The following is a 24,038-nucleotide window of genomic DNA, read 5'->3' on the forward strand; positions in this document are numbered from 1 at the left end:
TGGTAGTATAGCATAGATCTACATTGTATAATATAGATTGTTCTACATTTGAATCATTTATCGCACATTGAAAATGTAAACGTAATAACTTTACAATAAAGTACTACTGCAGCAGCTCAACCTGTGTTTAATTGCCATCCGTCGCCTTCAGTCGCCAAAATACCAACTGATAAAAGATGGACAGAAATATTTAATGACTTTGAAAAAAGACAATATACCATTTACAAATAGGTATTAAGAAAGTGATTGAATTTGCAATATGCTTGCCATTTGCGCAGCAGAAGAAACGCAGGTGCACTTAAAAACTTTAAAAACAATGTTACAAGTGAAGCGAAAATTTTTAGTTTCCTGTGGATAATTTTGAAATAATATATAAAAAAAATGATGAATGAATTAAAAATGTTTATAGTTTAGAAAAGTATTTATAAGTAAATATGTATATGATTATTTGTATATTAATATATGTTCATTACATCTGTAAGGATTAATTTCATTAGTATGTAGTTTTATATGTTTTATTGATATTTTTCATTATTATATTTAGTTTTTTTGTTTTAATAAGATATACAGACCAATTTGTTATTTGCGGGGGGCCGCGTTTCGCCGCGAGGTGAGCGTCCCATATTCCACTATATAGCGTTTGTTCACTTTACCATACTACTAAATTAAAATAAATCATACAGAAGTGAAAAGCGTTTGTTCAAATAAATCGTCTTAAATATCCTTGAGTGTTTTATCGGTAATACTCAATCAGTAAAATAATGTCAGGTAACACATCTGCCGTATCGTTTTCACATTACTAATATATATGGTAAATAATAAAAATACAATATTTAACTTGTGAGAAGTGAAAGTGTACATTATCTTTATTTGTCCAGTTGTTGTAAAAGGCTAATTAGGTATTTTTTGTAAAAATTGGAACGCGGGACATACACGTCAGCCGACACGTAATGCGCAATTGCGTTCGCGAACGCCGCTCTCGGCTGGCCGCTCTCCGTCTTGTTGTGGCCAAGTGAGTTTTCGTTAAAAAATACATCACGTCCTGACATAACCTGAGTCGGGCTATGTCGTCGTCTGCTATTGCGCCCTGATCTTCCGACATGCCGTCGAAGAAGAAAAAGTACAACGCCCGCTTCCCGGCGGTGAGTCCTAACCTCGAAACGTCGCCCGTTGTGCAAACGTCGCGGTTCGAACCATCTGTCAATTTTTTTCCAACACAAAGCCTCTTTGTTTGTCCGTCGATCTTCTGCGTCGGCTATCTCGCGCCATGATACAATCGCGCTTTAAATTACTATCAAACGGACCTAACGCTGGAGTGACATTATATTTTTTCAGTTATAATATTTTGCGATTATATCGCATCGTTTTTGCGCACTATCAGATACAGTGCTGTTTGTTAAAAGTAAATAACTTTGTATTTAGTTCATATAGAACCATATGTCCTCAGAGGTGCTTTTCATTTCGACGTACAATAAACTATCCCACCTAAAACTAAATAGTGCATTTAAACATCAACAAAAATGATTTCTGAGAAGTCTACGCATTTTACAGTTACAAGTAAACATCATATTCGACAAAAACAATTAGATAACAAAGTTGATCAAGAATTCAGTGACATAAATAATTACAGAGCAAAACTCAACCATGTATTAAAAATATTTTTAACAAATAGATTTGTTTTTTATAATTTTATCTTTTCAATCAATCCGTTTTTCTAATAATATATATGACTTAAATTTCATTAAATTGTCTAAATGTTTTATTTGTAATTTATTAAGTGCTTTAGATTTGATAACATTCAGCTTAATCAAAATCTAAAAGTTCTTTATACTCATTTATTAAATGTTTTGTTGAATACTTTTCATCGTTATTTTTGATTAGATACTCATTTAATACACATTTTTTTTATATTGTTTTTTCCGAGCTCTAAAACATTCCAATCTGCTATGTCTTCTTCCAGAAACCTTTCAATTAAATGATAGCATAGCAATTTAATATATTCAATAATTCAATAATAAGTGTCTATATTATTATTGGAATTTAAAATATCCTAAAAACTACACCATCTAAATATTGTGCTTTTATTTTAGCTTTTATTATTTATAGGCGTCAAATCGCTCTTTTGTATTTTTTTATTTCAAATTGTTAATTCCCCAAATACATTGTACTATCACACATACCATTCAATATTGAGTATTTTCGAGATACTTAAAGCAGTATTTATTTGCTGGATCATTCAATTATTCGACATAATTTATTATCAGAGCATTCAATGCGAACAACCTAGATAACCACCTTAATTCATTCAGAGGCCAGACTATTCTTCGGGTTTCGGTTATTGTTCATAAAAGTCTGAGTATAGGCACCTGTTTCCAGGAGTCCTCTATTCCTAAATCTTCTTTGTGAGCTACACAGTGCTATTTACTCGAACCTTTTATTTTATAACATTATGAATTAATCATACAAAAAAATTATGGGATTTATTTTTAAAATACACTTTTTAAAAATATTTCTATTTAACTTAACAGCTTAACGACCGAGGACTCACCCACGAGTCCTGAGAGAACCTTTTGCAGCGGCCGAGGACTCGCCCGTGCGTCCTGCGTCACGCGTCTTCTTTTATTAAAAATACACTATGATACAATACAGTTTACACCTATATTATAATGCGAGATGGTAGTATACTATTTCTACATAATATAAGATATAACATAAATTATATTTTACTTTAATTTTTCGTAAAAAGAGTCGTTTTATCCCACTGCGTCGCAATGCAACGAGTCGTCGCCTATTTTAGTTTGTTATATTCTAATCTTTTTGGGCTAGTGTGTTGTTTGTTAACGGTTCTCCAGGCCGCTCCCACTTACAGTGACCATATTTTTTGCATTGTGGAATATTATATTTTTATTTATTGTTGTTGTTATTAATAATTTATAGTAAAAGTTAGGTTATAATAATAAAAACAGTGAATTGCGTATTTACAAAAATACTTAAATAATCATTAAAGAAATTACACCACATTAGCTTAAAAATGTGATAATTAAATTAATAATATGTATGTTTAAATGCTTCTAAAATTTTTTGTATAAACGATTTATAAAAAATATCCATTTATAATAAATAATAATTTGCACTCACTAAATTTTTAGGCGTCCATTTTCTGCGTACAACTGTCTCGAACATATTTATTTTCATAATTACACTGAGTGATACGTGTAAAAACATTTGTCATTATGAAGAAAATGAACTGGATGAGTGCAAATTTGTCACACACGGTCTATGTTCACGTACACTTGAATTAGAATCACTTTCGCACACATCACTATGTTCACAATCACTGGGGGCGTTGGACAACGCGTCTTCAAAATTTTCCAAAAAGGTTTAATTTCTTTCGTCCATTTTGCCGTGATTGAAAATAAATTTTTTAAATCAAAATCACAATCACAAAAGATCACAGAGAGAAGAGCAATTTTCGCGATACGTTTCGACCGATAGTTTAGAAGACACTAAATATACTGCATTACTTCGATTATAAAATGCATTTTTTTATCTGTGTGGAATTCCCGAATTTGGGAATTCCACAATAAAAGAAGTGTCATATACCCTAATAGATGAATTCTTAAAAGGTATGCACAAGGTAAGCTGATAAGACGGGACAGGTAGTGGCGATTTACCCTTTTAGAATAACATTGATTGTAATTTATAGTAAATATTTAATATTATATTTGTTAGCAAGTTTTTTTTCGTTATATCACTTAATTATGCGGCCCACATATTTAGAAACACTCGTTAAATGAGGTAATTACAATATATTTCTGCAAAAATCATAAGGAAGCTACAAATTAAATTTCGATAAAATATATTATTTGGTTTACAAGTTATAGGGAATTTACTAAAAAGGTAATTTTTTGCTATTATTCCGCGAAATCTCCCGGCCACCAAGGAAAGTTCGGCAAAAAACTCCGGGCGTTAAGCTGGTAAAAAATATAGTGCTTAGATGTGTTATAAGATTAAGAATAATAAATTAACAATAACATTAGATAAAATCGTAAACTATTTTTTTTAATAATAATTTCTTAAATAAAATATTATCATAATATTTTTGTGAATTGCCAAACACCTTGTAGTGTATGCGAATATTGTGGGCTGATCTAACTTGTGTTTCATGTAAATAACCAATACAAAATTAAGTAGAAAATATCTTTCCTAAGATTAGAGCCAATATATCTATCGCAAGTGCAGGTAGTAAATTGTCAACAATGAACCTTTTAGAAATGGGTGTTGGCCTTCGCTCAAAGCATACAATATAATTAGAAAGAAAATGTTTTGAGAATTTATGTTTGGTTTTTTGTTTATATCACCTATATAATACCATATTATTATTATGGGAAGAATGAAAATGATGAATATAAAATATATTGAAAGCATACATGTTACTTTTAATTTATTTAAGTGTAATAAGCAAAATATTTTTAGTGAAGTGTACCGTAAATTCATTTCGTGAGTATGGGCATACAAATGGTCAGACATGGTGGCCCAGAAATAACAAATCAAAATTTTTATTTTTAAATTTAAAAAGTGATAAAAAATCAGGTAATTAATACTAATCTATTGAAGAGTCTCACTTACTTTGTATTTGTAAGATGTTTGCCAATGATATAAATTTGTTTTTGAAACTATTATTTCAAACAAATCGGACCCACAGGTTTAGAAACACTGGTTAAATGACGTACTTGACAGATATTTATGCGAAAAATCATAAGGAAGCTAGATATTAAATTTGAATACAATATCTTAATTAGTTTACAAGTTATAGGGAATTTACTGAAAGACATAATTGTTTGCCATTTTTCCGTGAGATCGCCCGGCCACCAAGCAAAGTTCGGCAAATAAATACCGGTCGTTAAGCTGTTAATTTCACTAAAATGTCCATAATAATTTTAATTATGTTTCATATCTATTCAAACGATGCACTCAACTTAGCGGCTAAAAAACGTATATAAAGTATAAATACATACAAATTTTACACCCAAATAATGTTAGAAAAACAAATAATAAAAACAAGCACAAAAATTATCATAACGTTTCAAAATTGGAATATACAAGGTGCAATATTTCAGAAATCAGATTTTGTGGACTTTATAATATGGCAAGGTGCTTTAAAATACAATAAAGATCTCGCCTAAAAAATGAACACTCGTGAAGGATTGGTCACCCCTATAAAACTATAAATATTGTAAAATCAAGAAGTGTTGTATTTATTTCTTGTGTTTTTATTAAAATCATTCATCAATAAATAATTGTCTACATTACAAATATTTAATAACAATAATATATAACTTTTAGGAAACTTAAAATACTTGGCTTCTCATGTAAAAACACAAAATTCGTAATTTTTTTCAAATTTAAAGCGATAGTAAGAATATAAGCTCCTTAGAGGATGAAGGCAAATAACTTTTTTGCATGGGAAAAAATATAATTATTACTTTTTTGTATGAACAAAATAGTTTTAAATCAGAAATTTTAGTTATTAAAATACTAAGCACGATACATAAGTTTTTGTGGAATTGTCAATATCCTGATTCGATACAAAGTCTTCTTTTAAATATTAATGAAAATTAATTTTTTAGTAGGATATGATGTTTATGTAATTATAATAATATCTAACTTTGTTTTATGTATGTATTTTTCAAGTATCACATATTACTCTGCCACGTGATGTATTAAATGTTTGTTCTTCTTCCAACTTCCAGTGAATGAATTATTCCAAACAAAGTCTTCTTCACGTTTTATATTATATACGGATGTACTAAAATATGAATTATATATATTATCTGTTAACAACTTTACATTTAAAATGTTATTCAAATCGATAAAATATTATAACTTTTTGTTACGATAAGAGGTCAACATAATCAGTGTTATATTATATCCTGTAATGATACATTTAATCGGTGTGTTGTGACGAATTTATTTACTGGTTTTCCTCATGATTATACTAACATATAAATTATTATTAATTACAGGGGCGGATCAAAAAGATCATGCAAACTGATGAAGAGGTGGGGAAAGTGGCTCAAGCTGTTCCAGTCATAATCTATATCCTTTTAAATTTTTTTTACTGTTAAATAACAATGTCATCCAGCTACGGGCCAGTAAAAGCCTAATATTCGTTAAAATCAGATTTGTATCGATTAGTCTTATTTATAAGTTTTACTCATTTGAATTGATGCGCTATATTAAAAATTTTATTATATAATATAAATCCTCTAAAATCAATAATAAAGTAAGATAATCTGTTCTAGAATTAATTTTTATGATAAATATGGACCTGAGAAAATGATCTCTTTTTTTATGTAGAAAGAACATTGTTATGAAAATTTTTCCTTAACATATTGTACACCTCGAACATTAGAACTCTTCGTCGAGTCGCTCTTAGCTAAATCTCTAGACGTGACGGTTAAGAGAAGCGCCAAAACTTTGACTCCGTCTCACGTGAAGCACTGTATTTTATCAGAGTCGCGTTTTGACTTCCTGAAAGATTTGGTATGTATAAAATTGAAATATATTGGGTCAATTCTTAATATAGACTTAAAAAGAAGGTAATTTTAATTTTGAAAACTATTATTAATATGGAGAATATATATTAAAATAATCATATTAATTATTATTTAATATTAATATTAAGTTAATATTTTTTTGTTAAAAATAATATTACAATACAACAGTCCATATTCATATTATTTTATTAATTGATACTTCATTTTTAGGTTGCAAACATACCTGATATATCCAATGTAGAAGAGCCGCAAAATCTAAGCGCCGATAATTCGCCGACAACTAATCGATTCTCAGATAATTCGTCGAATCCTGGTCCGTCGACGGTTTGCAGGCGTCCAAGACAAGCGCATAATAAAAAAGATAACGGACAGTCTAGCGATTCGGGGAGCGATCATGAACCTGTTGCCAAAAGATTGGCAAAGAACCCGCTCGGCAACGGAAAGCATCCGAAACCGATGCCTAACTTTGACGACGATCTTAAAGTATTTATGCAGAGAAAGAAGAGTTTGACTCAAACTCCAGAACCGAGTCCGAGCTTTGCGGTCCCTAACCCGGCGACACCGTCGGGAGATAATAAGCAACGATTATTTAATTTTTATACAGAAACGTTACCGGACACGTCCGAAGAAGAAGAAAAGAACACCAATAAGCCTGCTTATAGTTCAGTAATCCAACCAAATCCAGAGTATAACAAATCGTTCGGATTTTACAAACCGGTCGGGACCAGTCAAGAAAGTGTAGAGAATCCCTTCCAATTTCCTAAATCTATTGTACCTGCTCCGAGTAGTATAAAAGCCGCCGAGATCGTTCCAAAGATACACATCGATCTAACGAACGGCTATCCTATACAAACAAGCGTCACGTTAAACGCGTCCGGACAACCGACGCCTAGTTACCATTTAGATTTTTCAGCCATGCCGATACCGAGTCCGCTCGGCGGCAGGAAAGCGCCGCCTCCGCTGCAGACGATCAAAAGATCGACCTCTTTACCCGAACCGTCTTCTTCCTCGACGGAGAGGATTCTTAAATCGTCCGGTGCGAACAAGAGTCGCATCGACAGAACTAGTCTCTCGTTCGATTCGCCGGGCAGCTCCTCGGGCAGCGGCTCGCGGAACAAACCCGAGCCGCCGCTACTGCTGCCCCTTAACCTCGTTCCCAAGTCCAAGTGTCCTCCGGTGTTGGAGATTGACGAGGACTACGACACTTGAGTCGCTTTTCGATTTATACTCAGTAGAGAATTGCATTTATTTTGTTGCTGCTTAAAAGCGGGAGGGTCGGATGTGATGTAATCTTAGTTCGGTTTAGTCAACGTTGAATTTGCGAACAATTTTGTATACTGGAACACTTTGAAAAAGTGTTTTGACAATGGAATAACGCTAAGTCGGATTGTGATGGCAGTACCGAGAAAAAATCCATTATTTTTTGTAGTTGTAACACTATGGCGCCAAATCGAGGAGTGTTGTAAATTGCCGTAACTTTCGATTCGTATTACTCGCTAGATAATTGAGGTAATTGAGAAAACTTACGGAAATTGCAAATTGTGAAAAGCGTTGATTCAAATACATTGCAGGGTTATATAATTATTTTATTTTAATACTACACAATATAATTATACGGTTTCCTACATATATTTAATATTTGATGTACAACAACATAAAACTGATTATTTATCTATATATATTGTTATTGCATATATTATCCACGTGACATAAACTACATTCTTAGATAACTATATTTAAAATGAACTAAACTTTTTTATCTTTTGAGAAATTTTACCAAACTTATTTAAACTGTATAATAAATTATTTTTTTGCAAATTAAATCATAATAAAAAATAATGTTTATGAATTATATTATATAATTTTCATATCAGATGCAATATTTATCTTAAATTGTTATAATTTTTCACTACTGTGTAATCACTCAACATCTTAAAAGTAAAATATTACAAAAGATTCTGAATGTTTAAATATATTAAAGTAGTACGAAAATCAACATTTTATTTGGAATTATGTTGTAAATGTAAGACTTGTTCATTTCATATTTATGTAAACTGTAAAGAGGTAATGGTGGAACGTATCTCATCATGAAGCTTTGTAATAATTTTAACCAATTTTTGGAGTGGTCAATTTAATAAAAATTGTTTTTCTAATAGTATCATATATCTCATTTTTATGAAAATCGTTACATGAATAGAAATTTTGCTATTTTTTCAATTTTATCGACACTATACAGGCTGCTATAAACACAACGTTTCATCCATGAATAGCCATTTTATTATTATTAAAAATGAACTTTTTAACAAGTAAAATCGAGTTTTTTTTTGCTATGTAGACAAAACAAGTCAATAAATATGAATTTTGTCTATGAATTATATTTTTTGCTTTTAAGCAATACATAAAACTTTACCAAATAGTGAAGTGTTAAAATAAAGATCATTTCACGCCATCAGTTATGATTCAGATGTCGGAAACAATTGTATACTAAACAAATTATAATATTTTTTATAATCTATACTCATTATATACAATTTTTGATATCAACTATCTGATATGTGTTTCAAATAATCATTTACGTTAGTATTACAAATGACCTATAAGTGAGTCAATGGCTCATAACGATATTTTTACAAATGAATCAATTTTAAATACTTGTTCAATACAATGATCATTTTCATTTACTACAATATGTGAAAAGAATTTTCATAAGAAATTCAGTTTTTCATCTTTAAATGACCACTTTTATATAATTGAATTTTATTAATTTCTCACAAGATCCATACCATAATACACTCCAAAAACTGATCTCTGAAGTATTTATATTGAAGCTGTTTTGAAAGTCTAATTTAAGAGCTTAAACTGTTTTTCATAATCGGCTTTCAAATAACATTCCACCATTTCTGTATATATATAATGTAATATGAAATATAATGGATTTATTTTCGACTCCCATCGTAATAAGACTATTGAATAACTTTTTTAATATTTTATATTTATATCTACTACTTATCATTTGCTCAGTCCAGTGCTCTTTGTATGTATAATATAAATAATATAATTATTATACGTATTGTATATATTATTTTTCAATAATGTATATTGAGCGTTTATAGGATGTTCAAAAAAATAACTAAACTGTTGAAAATATTTTTTTTATGAAAAGTCAACATTTATATGGCATTTAACAATCTGTTTCTTGGCCATCCTATATACTATATTATCTATAAGTTTTTGTGGGTTGTAACGCATACATTAATATGCTTCTTGTCTGTTTATCTTTTTATTTAATTTTATTTAAGGAGAAACAATGTAATCGGAAATGTGCGATGGAATATGAGTGAAATTATTATTTCGACCGTAGATGCCTTATTAGGTTGAGTAAAATTATGTATAATAGCTAAGGGTGCCATTTTAATTTATACATATACTATTTATAATTTTGGTTATTTAAAAAGTAAAAAAAATGTAAAAATAAGGCATCCCCGTAATTTGCTGAGTGATATGATACGAGTGACGGAAAGATGTTCGTTGTCAAAATAATATAAAATTGGTGATAATTAATAATCGAATAAGACTGAATGAAAAAATTGTTGATGGTTTTTACGAGTCGCGCCTTTTAAACCCGCATCGGGCTTAACGGGTTAAAATAAATAATAACGTTTTAAACTTCACGTAAAGGATGATGTTATATTATTATACAAAGAGTCGCGTTCTATCGAGAGTACTGGACATTGAACATTTCACTGCGACAAATACACGTTTCCGACGACGCTTTTGAAGATTGTAACGTTGACGACAACATATCACGACGACGGATTGAGTCTTTTTATCGTTTTGTATATTTATTTAGTGTTTAAGTTAACTATTTTTTTTAATCGTGTACATATTTATATGATAAATACGTATGTATGTTATAGTGTTTGTGTGTTTGCGAAGGTGCCGTCGTTGAATAATTGTATAATTGTTAGATTGTCACGTAAGAAATGTGCGGCGCTATATAATATTTTTTCCTTCTTTCGTTTTTGAACTTTCTAGTCCATTCATACATTTGCTACAAAAATTGTGTTATCATGAAGAATGATCTATTTCTAAAATAATATTATTTTGAATACCTTAAGAATTAAATCCTTGATATATTTTCGCCTAAATTTTGGAAAATGATACTTTTGTGGAAGAAAGAAAAAATAAATTACGTGACAATCTAATAACATCTCGATAGCTTTTTTTGGTTTTGATATACATTCAAACAATTCCAATTATAAATAAACTCAATTTACAATAATGCATGAATGAAAACGTCCTCGAAAAATATGAAAGTAAGAAGAGTATACCTGCGACCAGTGTTCAATATTATGTATATTTTTTTTATCGTATCATTGATTTTATTATATCTAATTAAGTTATTTTAATTATTGGTGGAAAACTGATGCGACTGCTGTCGTCGTGTTAATTCGTTTATTCACTCATCTGCTGTGTACAAGTCAATTATATAGACGTCAATTAAATTATTCTTTCTGGATGTTACATATATAATTATAGTGAACGTAGGCCTTAACTTATTCCCTTCTTAGCGTTTATCAGAGACGATATATTTTTATTAAATGTTATTGTGTAATTTGGAGGATTAGATTTTCAAAAAATTGATTTTCTCTATGAAATAGTGCCAAGGTAGCCAATGATACTTAGTTACCATGTATAGAATATGTATTAGTCGTATGTGTTGTAGAGATATTTTTCCTGATTTGTTGTAAAATATTAATGTTTATTTTTAGTGTGACATGTTAAAATATAAACCTCTCGATGGCACCTCGGTAACGTCATGGTAACATAACCAAAGTTGATTAATTTTTTTGTTACTCTATTTTGTGCTGAATGTTATATTAATTTATAATAGAATTCATGGACAAACTAGCAATAAATGTATAAAAATATAATACAATGTGTATAAAATAGTGCCGTTTTACTTTAAAATATCACATACACCTTTTGCTCTTTCCTAATTGTTCATACTAGAATTGTTCATATTAGAATTAGCTCAGCTTGCTTCTACTTCGGGCTGAACTCTCGTATATTTCAAGTCGGCAGTGAAGTGGTCTAATGATACTTAAGAAATATTATGAAAGTGCCAAACATAAGTTATGGCATTATATTGGATCGGGAAAAGGGAGGAAATCAATGTCCCTACTCTTTCAATTCTTTGTCCAATTCTGATGATTTAGGGCAGAATCAGAATCTTTGTTTTTATCTGATAATCTTATTGAACTACAGTGGTACCTCGGTATATGTACTTAATCCGTTCCAGATCCTTGGACTTAAACCAAACGTATTTTTCGTGCGGTGTTGTAACTCATACAAGTTGCGCATGCGCGATGTGTCTTTTTGACTCATACAAGTTCTAGAACGTATTCCAAACAAAGGTCTTATACCAAGCAAAATGTTTCTCGTCCAAATAGGACATATACCAAGTTGGATTTATTCCAAAGCGTACGTATTTTTACTTTTAAGCAGGTATCTTCGTTTGGGATTGTATTTATAAGTTCAGCAACGATTGCATTTAAGAATGCGCATTTCTGTTTATTATGTTGGTATAATAAATCAATTGCGCTGACCAAATAACAAAAGAATTACACTTTTATGTAATGTAAAATTAGGCAACCAGCATCCTCAAAAAAATTGCCCTTCTTAGTTCTCTTCGAACAAAAATGTGGAGGTGATCTTTTTTATCTCCCGTGCAGCATCCCTAAATGAACAAAATTTTTTGATCCTTTATATTTTTAGTGTCATCCAATGTTATTTTCAAAATCTGATCTCCTTGAGTAAAGGTGCGCATTTAAAAACATAGATAAAAACAAAGATTCAAATTTCGTTCCAAATTACCTGGATTGATGAAAGAATCAAGGAATAGAATATACGTTGGACTTCTCAAACTGTCATACTTCCGGCTTAGAAAATTTAAGAGTTCAGCGAAGCTGCATCAAATTGACTGAGGCGATCCTTAAATAAAGTCACTGTTGATGCCCGTTTCGCCTATTGTATGCGTTTGCGAACGCCGTCTTACGGCGGTCGGAAATGTCAATATTTGACAAACAGTTGGCTCACGCCGATCTCAATAAAATTTATAAAGGAGTACACGTGTTTTGGATTCAGATCTCAGAATTAACCAGTCCGCTTATCCCGATATATAACAGCCACTTTTACTTTTACTAAAATCTAATCCAGCCAAGCAGTCCCTCTGGGTCTCCGAGAGTTCAATATTCGATATGACTTTGACCACGATGATGCAGCACTCATTATATTTCCATTATTCCTATCATTGCATCAACACGTACTGGGAACCACTGATTAGCTCAAACCTTAGCTTTAAATATATCAAAATAATATTACGTATCATAAAATTTTAATTTTTTGTCACAAGTTTTATATAAGAATTAAGTTCTCGTCTTTTTATAGAAAAAAATTAAAATTTGTAGCAGTTTAATTTCTAACCAATATAAGGAGGAATAAAAAATGAAAGGCTAGTTATAGTTTTTTTTTTTAATATACTTTACATTAATAATTTAAAAGCTCAACTGACATTTTTTTAAGGATAATTTTCATTATACATCATACCTAACAACACAAAAAAAATATTTCTACAATAAAATGTGGTCAAAAAATTTCTATGTGTATATATTTTTAATTATACTATTTTTTATATATGTGTGCGTGATTTTTATTATATACGTATATAATAGCTAAATTGATTAAGTCGGTCATTTTTTCAATATTCGAGGACGATCTGTGTAATTTTTATTGTTTAAAAATCGACCGACTAAACGCAGTACACGTACAATTATAACGATTATATAAAATGGCAACAATATGTATTTACAAAATATTTTAATTACAATTATTAATATATGTTTTTTATACGTAAACGATAAGCTGAATATAAAATAATATTTAATCAATATAACAAAAAATATATAATAATAATGAAAAATAATTCATTACAACACTGTAATGTAAAAATTCATTACAATTACAACAAAACGAGGAATTTGTACGTCTGGAACTTTTCATCTAAATAATAAGTCAAAATGTGAATTATTTAAAAAATTTTCTACTACATAATTCATGTCAAATTTTAATTAATTTTATTTATTTAATAGATAAATTGTTCCACACGTTACCATACCATATAAAAAAAATCATCACCGTAAATTGATGCATATAAATTTAATTATTCAATAAAGTTATTCGTCTATAATAAAAATAATAATATATACAGGCACTTCTTTGTTTTGATGATAAGCCGAAAAACTATGCCGTAATATTTCTATATAGAATACTGTAGTAGGCGTTTTATGTATTGTCACATGTTAAATACGTACGTATGTATTATATAGGAAATGCATCGATAACTAAATTTGTGTTTTAAAGCTCATCTGGAAACGATACAAACAGCGAAGCTTCTAAAGAAAAAATCATCAGTTCCACGTTAAAAGCAACAAATATCACAAAGCTCTCCGAAGGCTTTTGAAAATTATCTAAATCAACTACGGATTGCTTCTTTTCATATAACATATGGAGTCACACAAAATATAAGTGATTTAGTCGCACTTAAATGGTTATACAATAACAACGTGTGGAATAATGAGATATATTTAATAATAACAATAATAATAAAATACTTAGGACATAAATAAAGAAGGAAGAGATCAATAGTGTAACCTCACAAGCGTCACAATATATACAAAGACGAAAATAGCGACAAGAGAGCTAATCACATACATAGTGTATTATTATTTTATAATATATATAAATTAATACAATAATGATATGACGGAATGATTTGATTTTTAAATTAAAAACATATTACTTTGTACAACTCCATACTGTGAAATGATTAATAATAACAATAGTAATTATAAAATAATCATCACAATGATATTGTGTGTTAATTAGTGCTGTTTATATAATTTACATAACTTATTAAAATATTCGCCTAATCCGTTAATGTCTAAACTAAATTGCGTTATTGTATATATTTAAATAACTTCATATAACTCCGGTAACATTGACATTAATTATATGTTTGTATATAGTTTTTGTAAGTGTGCAGTTTATAGCAAAGGCAATCGTTCTCTAACATCTATACATGTGAAATATATACTAATAATATCAATCGTTTTTTATAGTGTAATACAGTGTACAAAAAACGGTTAAAAATGCTGATAATACATGTTTTTTTTTTAAATCTATATAAAAAATATATTTGAAATGTAATCATCAAACTTTCTTCAAATTGTTGTTCATCCAAACTTCATCAAATTGATATTATATATTTTTTTAGGAACGTGCGACGGCTGGCCATCTCAGATTTGACAACCCTCGTGTGTTGGAGTACAATTTCACATGACGATACCGAATGTTATCGGATGAGTCATCAACCTTCGCTACTCTTGTCCTAAAATAAAATAACATTAGCTCAAGATTTGATTGAAAGCTTTATAATTACAGTCTATTTATTTTCAAGCCAGTGCACAACGTGATCATCGCACTCTTAAATTTATGGCCTGTAATTGGTCAGTCGCCTTGAGAGAGAAATCGGTACATGTAAGCACACAGGGCAGTGTTGGTTTGTTGTTCTTGAGATTATTTTATTATCATATTTCTAAAGTTGTTCTCGGCGATCAAGTGAATTCTGCGTGCATTTGTTTTTGTCCACTGACTTTAGAAAAAATAGAATATGGTTATTATACTATTAGATACTTACGTTAGATATGAAATCAGGCACTTCTTGCAGACTATCTTTTTCCATTTCGCCATCGGCGTGGACGCAATCTATATAAAAACCAAAATTTTCATTACATCATCAAACAAATAATAGGATGAGCTTAATCGAGCAATTGTCACCTCTATGCACGTGATGTAAATAGTGCAGTCTCGAATCTGCCTGTTGCAGGCGAGACCTCAGCAATTCCCTTTCTCGTTCTTCGGCGGGAAGCCTTTGAAGAAGAGTGGATAGAATTTCGCGTAAGCCTAAAGACGACGTAGTGACCAAATTAAGATCTGTTTCTGAAATACAATATAAATTATTATTAAACGGTCTGATATCAATTTCATAGGTTCATAATATTGCAAAAACTGTATTTAAAAGAAATTTGATCTTATACCTTCACCAGGGTCCGTAGAGCTCTCTCCCGGCTCCTCCAGCATCACGAAACTATCGAATTTGCCATTATTTTGCTCGTCACTCTTCTGATCGGAATTATTTGTTTTTTCAGTAAGGTCGTTCTCTGGTCTTGAACTTCCGTCGCCTTTACCGAAACTATCGTGTTTAGCCGTTTTGATGAACTTAGCGTGTTTGCTAAAGCACGAGTCGCAAAAACCGTGACTTGGACTCACCGAGCACTTGGTCATGGCACAGTCAGAACCGACAGACGAGACCCTCAGAGCTTTGAAGAGGACTTCGGTCAAAGTATTTACTATCAATCAAATAATCGGACAGCATTAACATAATGAAAAAGTAACGAATGTGATATAGAATAATTTTAGAGGAACTAACCGTGCGACTGAGCCGTAAGGAGGAGATCTTTTGAAGATTTTCTATCATTTTCAGCGGTTGAATTCAATCCGTTTCCTATAGACGTCTTCCATTGTTTATCAATCGGCATTTTACCCAGCAGGGATTCCATGGCTGATGAGTAAATTGACGGCGATGATTCGGCGACATCTTTGGCGGCTTCAGCAGCTTCTTGTAAAGCGAGTTTGACTTTCTCTTCGGCTTGCCGGAGACGCTCTGAAAATTCCATAAATTAGTATCACTTCATCTACGATGAGTCAGCTCAAGTAGCTGCTAATTTCCATCCATATTTCATACAGTATCAATCGAGATTGCATTACTAGATTGTAATTATACACTATCAACAATGTTTCCATCTTCTCTGATTATATTATTTTATAATATATACCTTCAGCTGTAAGTTGTCTATAAGCCGTCAAAGTTGGAGGAGGCGAAATTATATCGACCGACGACAATTTCGTCAGCTCTTCCTCTACGAATTTATTTGGTCTACGACTATCGTCGGTCTCTCCTTCAATGAGACGAGTGGCGCCACTAAAACAATTAATACAATCAGAATTGCTTTCTTAATATTCGTTAAATGGATTGCTAAATATTTACCTGACGATAGTTCCGTCGTCTTCGTTAACAATAGGCGGTTCATCCTTCTCCTCGTCGACGCTAGTGTTGGGTTCGGAACTTTCTGGAGGTTCTTCCGTATTCGTGGCAGTGACTATAGATGAAAGTAAATCATTAATATTGTATTGTATTGTAAGATTAATATAAATATAGAAAAGATAAAAACCTGGAGGTGGATTAGAAGGCAACGGTGGCGGCGGTCCTTCTTCCACTGTATTACTCCTCGGTCCTAAAGCCTTAGCGGCTTCCGATATATGACGAATCCATCTATGAACATAGCCATTGGTATTTTAAAAACTGAACCGATAGAATGTAATCAATAAACAAACTTACGTATTATACTCCGTTGAATTATTAACGGACATGTCATACATCCCGACTCCGTTGATATTTACAAGGAAAAATCCGTTTTTAGCAGCTGCGTTTGTTCTAAAGAATACCGTGTTCCTGTTAAACACAATAAACATAATTAGCGATATGTTAATAAGCAAAATGGCAATAATAATAAAAAAAACATTAATCACCAATGGACTACGGGACTTAGTGGTTGGTGCCCTACTTGTGAAATGGGCCGTAAAATATACTTATCGCTCTCTTTCTGGAGTAGCACTAAACACTCGCTAAGCATAAGTGCCTGTTGAAATCACGAATTATTTATTAAAATGCTTTTGAATATGATTTACATGTCGATATCGATGTAATAATACTCACATGAACAGTTAAGCGTTTAGTGGAGTCTTGTCTTATCAAAAGACTTCCCTCTATCACCAAGGAATGCCTGACGAGATCTAGTCTGCGCAGCTCTCCGGGCTCACTCTCGGTGCCGACTCCTCGGACCTCGAGCTTCGACTGGATCGTCTTGAGCCTGTGGTCGTTCTCTGTGGTTTTGATCGCCGTGTCTACGGTGTGCAGTATATCTTTGGCTAAATCTAAAGCGTGCGCAATTTTGGTGACCGCCTCCTCTTTATCGGGGTCGCTTTCATCTTCGTCGGTGATCGTTTTGCTAATGCCTTCGAGGAGCAGCTGGTACTTTGTTAATCTGGAAGATTATGATCTTATTTATCTATGTGATACGGTGTTATTTTAGTAATTTTAACGGTTACGTCACTTCATCAACATAATTTGAATTAAGTGTCTATGTGATATCTTACCTTTGCCAAACGCAAGCTAAGAAGTCCTGCAATCGTTTTCGAGCGCACAGCGGCTCTTGCTCACGCTTTGCGATGAAGTTATACAGTTCTTTATTCCTCTTCTGGCGATCTCTCAAAACGTCCAACGCTAAACGTTGACCGCCGCAAAATTTGGCTAAGGCTACAGGATACTTTGGTTCACCCAACTGTATAAGGCAAAACCACAAAAATTAGTCATTGTAACATACTCACTGATAAATATTCATATTGATGAAAAATATTACAGTATTGATCAAAGCTTCAGCTAAAGGCTTCGTTTTGACTACTGGAGCGGTTGCAGCTAAGGTTTTCAGATCTGCTGACAGTTTCCGGTGCCGTTGAAGGACTTCGGGCAAATTTGGAAACAGTGCCTTCAGCTCGCTAGCGGGCAGCAGATTGGTACGTTGCAGCGGCGATAAAAACACTCGACGCAGGATACGAAGCCAACGAACATGCGATATCTCCGTCGTTATTAATTCTAAATACAATAAGGAACACGATTGATCAATAGATCTTTATTTATAATAAAATAATATAACAAACCGTGAATCAAATCTTGTCTTTTCCGCTCTTTCATCGACATGTTTACGAGCACTTCGGCCGAAGCTTTAGTCGACCACGGTTCTGCACTGTCTTCTTCATCAGACCATTCGGAATGAGAATCTATATTGAAAGTAAATAGTTATAAGATCGACTAATTTATATGTAAGTTAACAGTGGTTTTATATGAACCTTGATTCTCCGGCTGGCCAGCGGCGCTCTCGTTGCTCCTGGAAGATAAACTGGAACTACTGGAGCCACCCGAAGGTGCGCCGATGTTACCGGTCGCTTCGGCATCGCTGCGAATAACACTAATCATCATTGACAAATCAATAGCTCGGATTCATAATAACGACAGAAGCTACCTTTCCGAATACGTCCTCCTGATAACTTCAGGAGGGTGAGTACCGGCCGGCAACGATATGTTCCTGTGCACTTTCGGAGTGAAATCTGACATTTTTAAAACACTACCCAAAACTCATTATAACGTAAAAACACTGCTGAAATAACAAACAATGTTCTATTTAAGTTCAACCAAATTACACCAAAAGTCGTCACTGTGGTTTTGAAAAAATTTAAAAATACTTTTTAATGTAGTTTTTAATGTTATTTGGAAATTAAACTGGAAAGTCGCTTACGTCAGTTTTCACTTTGCGTGATATTATTTCTGATGTAAACGGATTATAAATGTATACGATTGATAATTTAGCTGCCTGAAAGTATTTTTCTTTGAATTCTGATTGTTTTATTCTGCAATTTGAAATAAATACTCCTTGAAAGCTGATCCTAATGGACACGAAGAATTATCTCAGAAGGTAAATTGTGCATTTAAAATACTTCATATTTATTATGCGACTTCCTAAAAATCTATTTTTTTATTCATATATTTAATTTTGTCTGAGATTAGACTAGACTGTTTATTTATTAGATAATATCTGAAAAATATGCCAACATCTAAAGGTAATTACAGACAATGAAAGGATCTTAAAAAAAAAAAATTGTATGAAAGAGCAGAGTAGAATAATGACCCATTATATTATATATACAGAGCTTCAATAATTTTTGACTTTTTGAACTTGATAAAATTAGCCATATTTACAGCTTAATTCACGAGAAAAGTACTTTGATGATTCTGGATACTTTATTTTATGAGCTACATTCATGATGAAGTAAATCCGTACAAAGTCCATAAAAATTAGACCAATTTATTCAAAATAATAATGTACACTCAATTCTTGTGCAAAGCAGAAGTTTTTCTTTTTTTAATGTTTTAACATGTACCTAAACGACTAAATGAATATCCCACAGATTTAAACGTTCGCGTCAGACGGAAGTCGGCGTTGAACTGACCCTCGGTAAAGACACACAACGCCGACCCCGGGTGACCCAGTTCGGCCGGTGGTGGAAAGTTACGTCCACTCTTTCAGAGTTGACACAGTTCACCTTCAGGTTGTTATGTATGTACACAACAATAATATAGGGAGTAATCGTTGTGATACTGCACGAGACGTGCCACTTTTTGCGTCGCTTAATTGCGCACGGGACGTCAGAGAGCCACGCAGTGTGCAAACAAAACTGCCCCCGATGGAAAATGCCCGTGCATTAGGTAATTAATGGAAAGTTTACGTGGTGGAAAAAATGCGCTTTACATATTGTAGGGCAGCTCCAATTGAGTCGACGATGCAAGTGCGGATCTATTGACATTTAGAAGACAATAAAAGTCTATTTTCATCGTCCGGGCAAGGAGGAAAGAACAATGTTCCGTTATTGAAAAACATGTTAATGTGAAAGGTGGGCGACGACGGGAACGTTTCAATTAAGGTTCTAAAATTAAAATGTATTGAGAACAATCGAAAATTGTAAGGCGAAAATAAACACAAAAAGTGGAGACCAGTGGTCAATATTTAACCATTGACTGGTAGCTCAAAATAGAGTTTTATTTATGTTTCACAATATATACTACAATTTGTTTGTCTGTCGCAATATAAACTCGTAAATAGAACAATACAGGTATGATTTTTTTGACAATTTACAATAAATAAATAAATTCATGTAGTGTAAGGAACATGTAGCCTTTTCGGATAATGTTTTTCGAAATAATAAAAAAAACCGACTACTGACTAACTAACTATTATCCTCCCCCTGAAAAAGCTGAATTGATGTCTCTTAAGTCTCGAATCTATCCGAAAAATATTTTTTAAATATGTCACTTCGGTGAAATCATATTGGAATAAATTTTCACTGATAGATATATATTTTTATCAATGAAAATATAATTTATATGGCAGGTGCTAGTAAGATTATATGATTTCAACTCTTCCATGAGTAGTAATTTACATATTTATTTACATGTGATGGAGAAATGTTACACAGAATGTTTATTTTTCATTGAAGTTATATTTTCACTAGTCAAAATACATTTTCACCAGTAGATATATATTTCTACTAGTGAAAATATAATTTAACCCTATGATTAGTGAGTTCACAAGCAAATTCTGCGGTTCTCAACATTTTATTTTTTGACAATAAATCAAATCACATTTAATCTCTTAAGAAAACAAAATAATGTATCGTAGACTGAACATTTACTGAAATGCATTAATCGTTTAATATTTTAAATTGATTCTAATTGTTCCAGCTGCTGGAAACACTCGTTGAAGTTGCGTTTGTTGTTAGAAATGCTTTAAACAAAGCGTCCAACGTTTCTGTTATTTTTTAATTATCCAAATATCTTTTAAATATTTTAGCAAACTATTTAATGATAAATCTATGTAGTATTTATAAAAAAAATAATATTTAATTTGAAATCAAACGCATGGCATTCAAAACGAAGCGCAAGGGCGTATAGACGTACATGTACGCCCATACTAATTAAAGGGTTAATTGATTGGCGCTAGTGAAATTATATGCGGCTCTAATCTATGAAAATCAATTTGACAGTTGCGAAACGTCCATTTGCTGTTCTAACCCAAAACCTAACCTAATGAAGGTTCTAAAACTAATTAAAGTTTTAGAACTTACATTAGGTCAAGTCCAAAATACAAACTAAGCCAGCACATTCAGAGGAAAATAAGCAGAAGAAGAAGTACAGACAGATGTTGCATCTCGCATATTGCTCCATAGTTTGTTTGCACTATGTTTTAAAAATATGACAGCTATCCTAACTGATATGAAAGAATTGGTCAAAGTATATTCAAATAGAATTTTGGTCAATAGGATGACGCAAAAACAATTATCACTTATCAGAAGTCAAAAATTCATGTCAAAAGCAATAAAATCGTGTCGGCGCCGTCGCAGTGAGAACGCTAGGTAGCATTTATCCCGTTGCACAATTCGGCATGCGAAAGATGTACATTAAAAATTGGCTGCTGTATGGTTGTGATTCGTCAGCGAGTTTTGCAGCCCTTGATACCTAAGGATGGACTCCAATGAGAGGATATACGGTCAGAGACGGCCCCGGAGAAACTCCCAGACGATCATCGACAACACAGCCGCTGCCACAATTACAAGACCTCCGAGGACTATCAACTGGACATCAGTCCACCGCCAGCTTCTCCACCACCGTTCGGTGAGAAACGAGACTCGCCCACCATAGTGTCGCAATATATGTAATATTATACAATAGATTATTACCAGTTTCCAACGGAGTCTTTCTGATTGCGAAATTAGAAACCTTAAATTGCATTTATCCTCCTCAGACCAAATTTTCCAAGATGATTTTGAACAAAAAAATCTGTGATCCCATAACAATTTGTCCTCTTTGAACAAAATCTTCCGAAATGGCCTTTATATTTTTAGTGTCTTACTTTGATATTTTCAAAATCTGGTCACATTAACTAAGCACAACTATAAAGAATCGACATGAACATCGCCAAAAAGGGAGAGTACTACATACACTGAAAACTGTTGAATGGAGCCACTTCATTAACTACCTATCTGAGCCATCTAGCAAGATAGACTGCACATATAATCGAGGAAATCGCGATTTTTGCACGATACAAACTTCGGTCATCAATCACAAGAGATAATCTGGCGCGGGGATTTCCGAGATGAGATTTTTTGGCACGCCACTCGCCGCGGGTGACGCGGGCGTATTTACGCTGACAGACATTGACGCGTGTCATGGACTGAAGACTGGACTGGTCCATTGTGGGATTCTGGCGGCGGAAGTTCGAGAGACCAGAATTATTATTACTCAATGTGAGGCGAGATAGCACTCCGCGAATCGCACTTTTATCTGACGGCGGTGACGCCACGTCCGCGACACGCATAATACGCATACATTGTTTTTGGTAAGCGATAACTGTTTGTGTTATTGTTGGCAGCAGCGATAAGACAAGCGACTTTTAAAAAAAAAAAAAAATTGTTGTTTTAATTGGGCTCAAATCCACGTTAGCTGAGACTCAGAACTAAAATATGATTCAATAATAATCTGTAGATTATGTTTTCCCAGATTTGCAAAATCTTACAGATATATACCTAAAATTGCGGTTGAACATTGTATGAATATATCAAACGATAATACTAAAAATAAAAGGACAAATTTCCGGGAGAGCAAAAAAAGGTCATTTTGAAAATGCTGTTTAAAGGCCATCTCCATTTTTTGAGAAAGAGAAATTGCAAAAAAAGTCTTTTTGAAAATTTTTGTTCAAGGACATTGGTGAAAAAGCAATTCGCTAATACGAAAATTGGTCACAAATCGATCGCTCACATGACGATTGTCATACAGAACATCACTCACACATTTTAAGGAAAGGTAACATTTTTAAGGAAGGTTGTTTAATTTCAATATTAACAGGATACAAAGTGAAAAATAAAATTAAATTGATTGAAATAAAATGAATAATATATATACAAATTATTTTTTTAAATTATCCGGTTTTACACGAAAAATCTCCGGTATGTTTGATTTAAAAATCGAAAACGTAATGATAATTTTAATTATGGAAACGTTATGAAAGCTGTTGATTTAATCAACATATTATATCAATAAACATAATTATATATGTACATGCTGATCATTAAAAAAATAACTAGAGGACAATTAATGTAATGTATTTAATAATTTTATAGAAAATAATTTTTAGCTTCGCGTATTCGCAGGTATAAATGTGTCGACGATACGCAGAATTTAATATTACTTTTTGCAAAGGCACTTGATCAGTTACAAAGAATTCGACAGAATTGTGGATACTTCTGTCGATTTTTTAAATCAACATAAAAATCGAGAGAATTATGTAAATCATCTTTCTATTAAACGAATTAGTAAAACCTAAACATTAAAATTCTCTGATGACAATATTATAAAGATTACGATAATACATTTCAATATTTATTTACAAATAACTTTTAAATAGTTAACGAAGCCTGAAATGCGCTTTCATGAGTAAAAAGTATTACTATTAGCTATTATTATTAAAAATAAAAAAAATTGTAAGGATTATATTTTTTTTAAAAGTTACTTTTCTATGGTACTTTAGAAAATATGATGTTTTTACTTTAATAACATTTAAATTGTTATTATTGAGTAACATTTTCTTAAATCTAAAAATATAGTTTTTTTTAGGTAGCTGTAAATTTCTA

At 32.1% G+C, this 24,038-nt stretch overlaps 2 protein-coding genes and 1 long non-coding RNA gene across 35 annotated transcripts in view; 1 reads left to right on the forward strand and 2 right to left on the reverse strand.

Annotated features, from left to right (window-relative positions):
* The first annotated feature begins 988 nt into the window (after positions 1 to 988).
* NC2alpha (negative cofactor 2 alpha) lies at positions 989 to 11,510 on the forward strand. 4 transcript variants are annotated; one of them, XM_088186681.1, is made up of 4 exons: positions 989 to 1,012; positions 6,027 to 6,099; positions 6,404 to 6,546; positions 6,771 to 11,510. In XM_088186681.1, the coding sequence occupies exons 2-4, from the start codon at positions 6,045 to 6,047 to the stop codon at positions 7,767 to 7,769; spliced, it is 1,197 nt and encodes a 398-aa protein (XP_088042807.1). In that variant the 5' UTR covers positions 989 to 1,012; positions 6,027 to 6,044; the 3' UTR covers positions 7,770 to 11,510. The 4 variants fall into 4 exon arrangements, with proteins under 4 accessions (XP_088042807.1, XP_088042805.1, XP_088042804.1 ...); XM_088186679.1 differs by having other exon boundaries at positions 1,002 to 1,142; XM_088186678.1 differs by lacking the exon at positions 989 to 1,012 and adding an exon at positions 1,247 to 1,402.
* A 1,975-nt stretch (positions 11,511 to 13,485) lies between these two features.
* RhoGEF2 (Rho guanine nucleotide exchange factor 2) overlaps positions 13,486 to 24,038 on the reverse strand; it is an 82,951-nt gene continuing 72,398 nt past the window's right edge. For 12 of the 30 annotated variants that reach the window (XM_088186633.1, XM_088186624.1, XM_088186625.1 and 9 more), the window contains 15 exons: positions 18,648 to 18,754; positions 18,459 to 18,578; positions 18,161 to 18,393; positions 17,898 to 18,082; positions 17,458 to 17,785; positions 17,271 to 17,380; positions 17,080 to 17,193; positions 16,913 to 17,013; positions 16,729 to 16,840; positions 16,517 to 16,662; positions 16,111 to 16,344; positions 15,719 to 16,030; positions 15,459 to 15,620; positions 15,319 to 15,386; positions 14,648 to 15,009 (listed from right to left, as the gene is read on the reverse strand). In XM_088186633.1, coding sequence (XP_088042759.1) covers positions 14,989 to 15,009; positions 15,319 to 15,386; positions 15,459 to 15,620; positions 15,719 to 16,030; positions 16,111 to 16,344; positions 16,517 to 16,662; positions 16,729 to 16,840; positions 16,913 to 17,013; positions 17,080 to 17,193; positions 17,271 to 17,380; positions 17,458 to 17,785; positions 17,898 to 18,082; positions 18,161 to 18,393; positions 18,459 to 18,578; positions 18,648 to 18,754 — 2,353 coding nt within the window. In that variant the 3' untranslated portion in view covers positions 14,648 to 14,988. Of the gene's footprint in view, positions 15,010 to 15,318; positions 15,387 to 15,458; positions 15,621 to 15,718; positions 16,031 to 16,110; positions 16,345 to 16,516; positions 16,663 to 16,728; positions 16,841 to 16,912; positions 17,014 to 17,079; positions 17,194 to 17,270; positions 17,381 to 17,457; positions 17,786 to 17,897; positions 18,083 to 18,160; positions 18,394 to 18,458; positions 18,579 to 18,647; positions 18,767 to 18,820; positions 18,992 to 22,564; positions 22,698 to 24,038 lie in introns of those variants that run through there. The other 18 variants (XM_088186631.1, XM_088186626.1, XM_088186623.1 and 15 more) reach the window with 7 other exon arrangements.
* Positions 19,707 to 23,108, reverse strand: LOC148235194 (uncharacterized). Its single transcript, XR_015809703.1, has 2 exons — positions 21,968 to 23,108; positions 19,707 to 21,920 (listed from the first exon to the last, which is right to left on the reverse strand). It is a non-coding gene; the product is annotated as an uncharacterized LOC148235194 (long non-coding RNA).

This window comes from Plectrocnemia conspersa, unplaced genomic scaffold (assembly GCF_051122295.1).
Source record: "Plectrocnemia conspersa isolate PC_06_02 unplaced genomic scaffold, ASM5112229v1 ptg000005l, whole genome shotgun sequence".
Taxonomy (NCBI): domain Eukaryota; kingdom Metazoa; phylum Arthropoda; class Insecta; order Trichoptera; family Polycentropodidae; genus Plectrocnemia; species Plectrocnemia conspersa.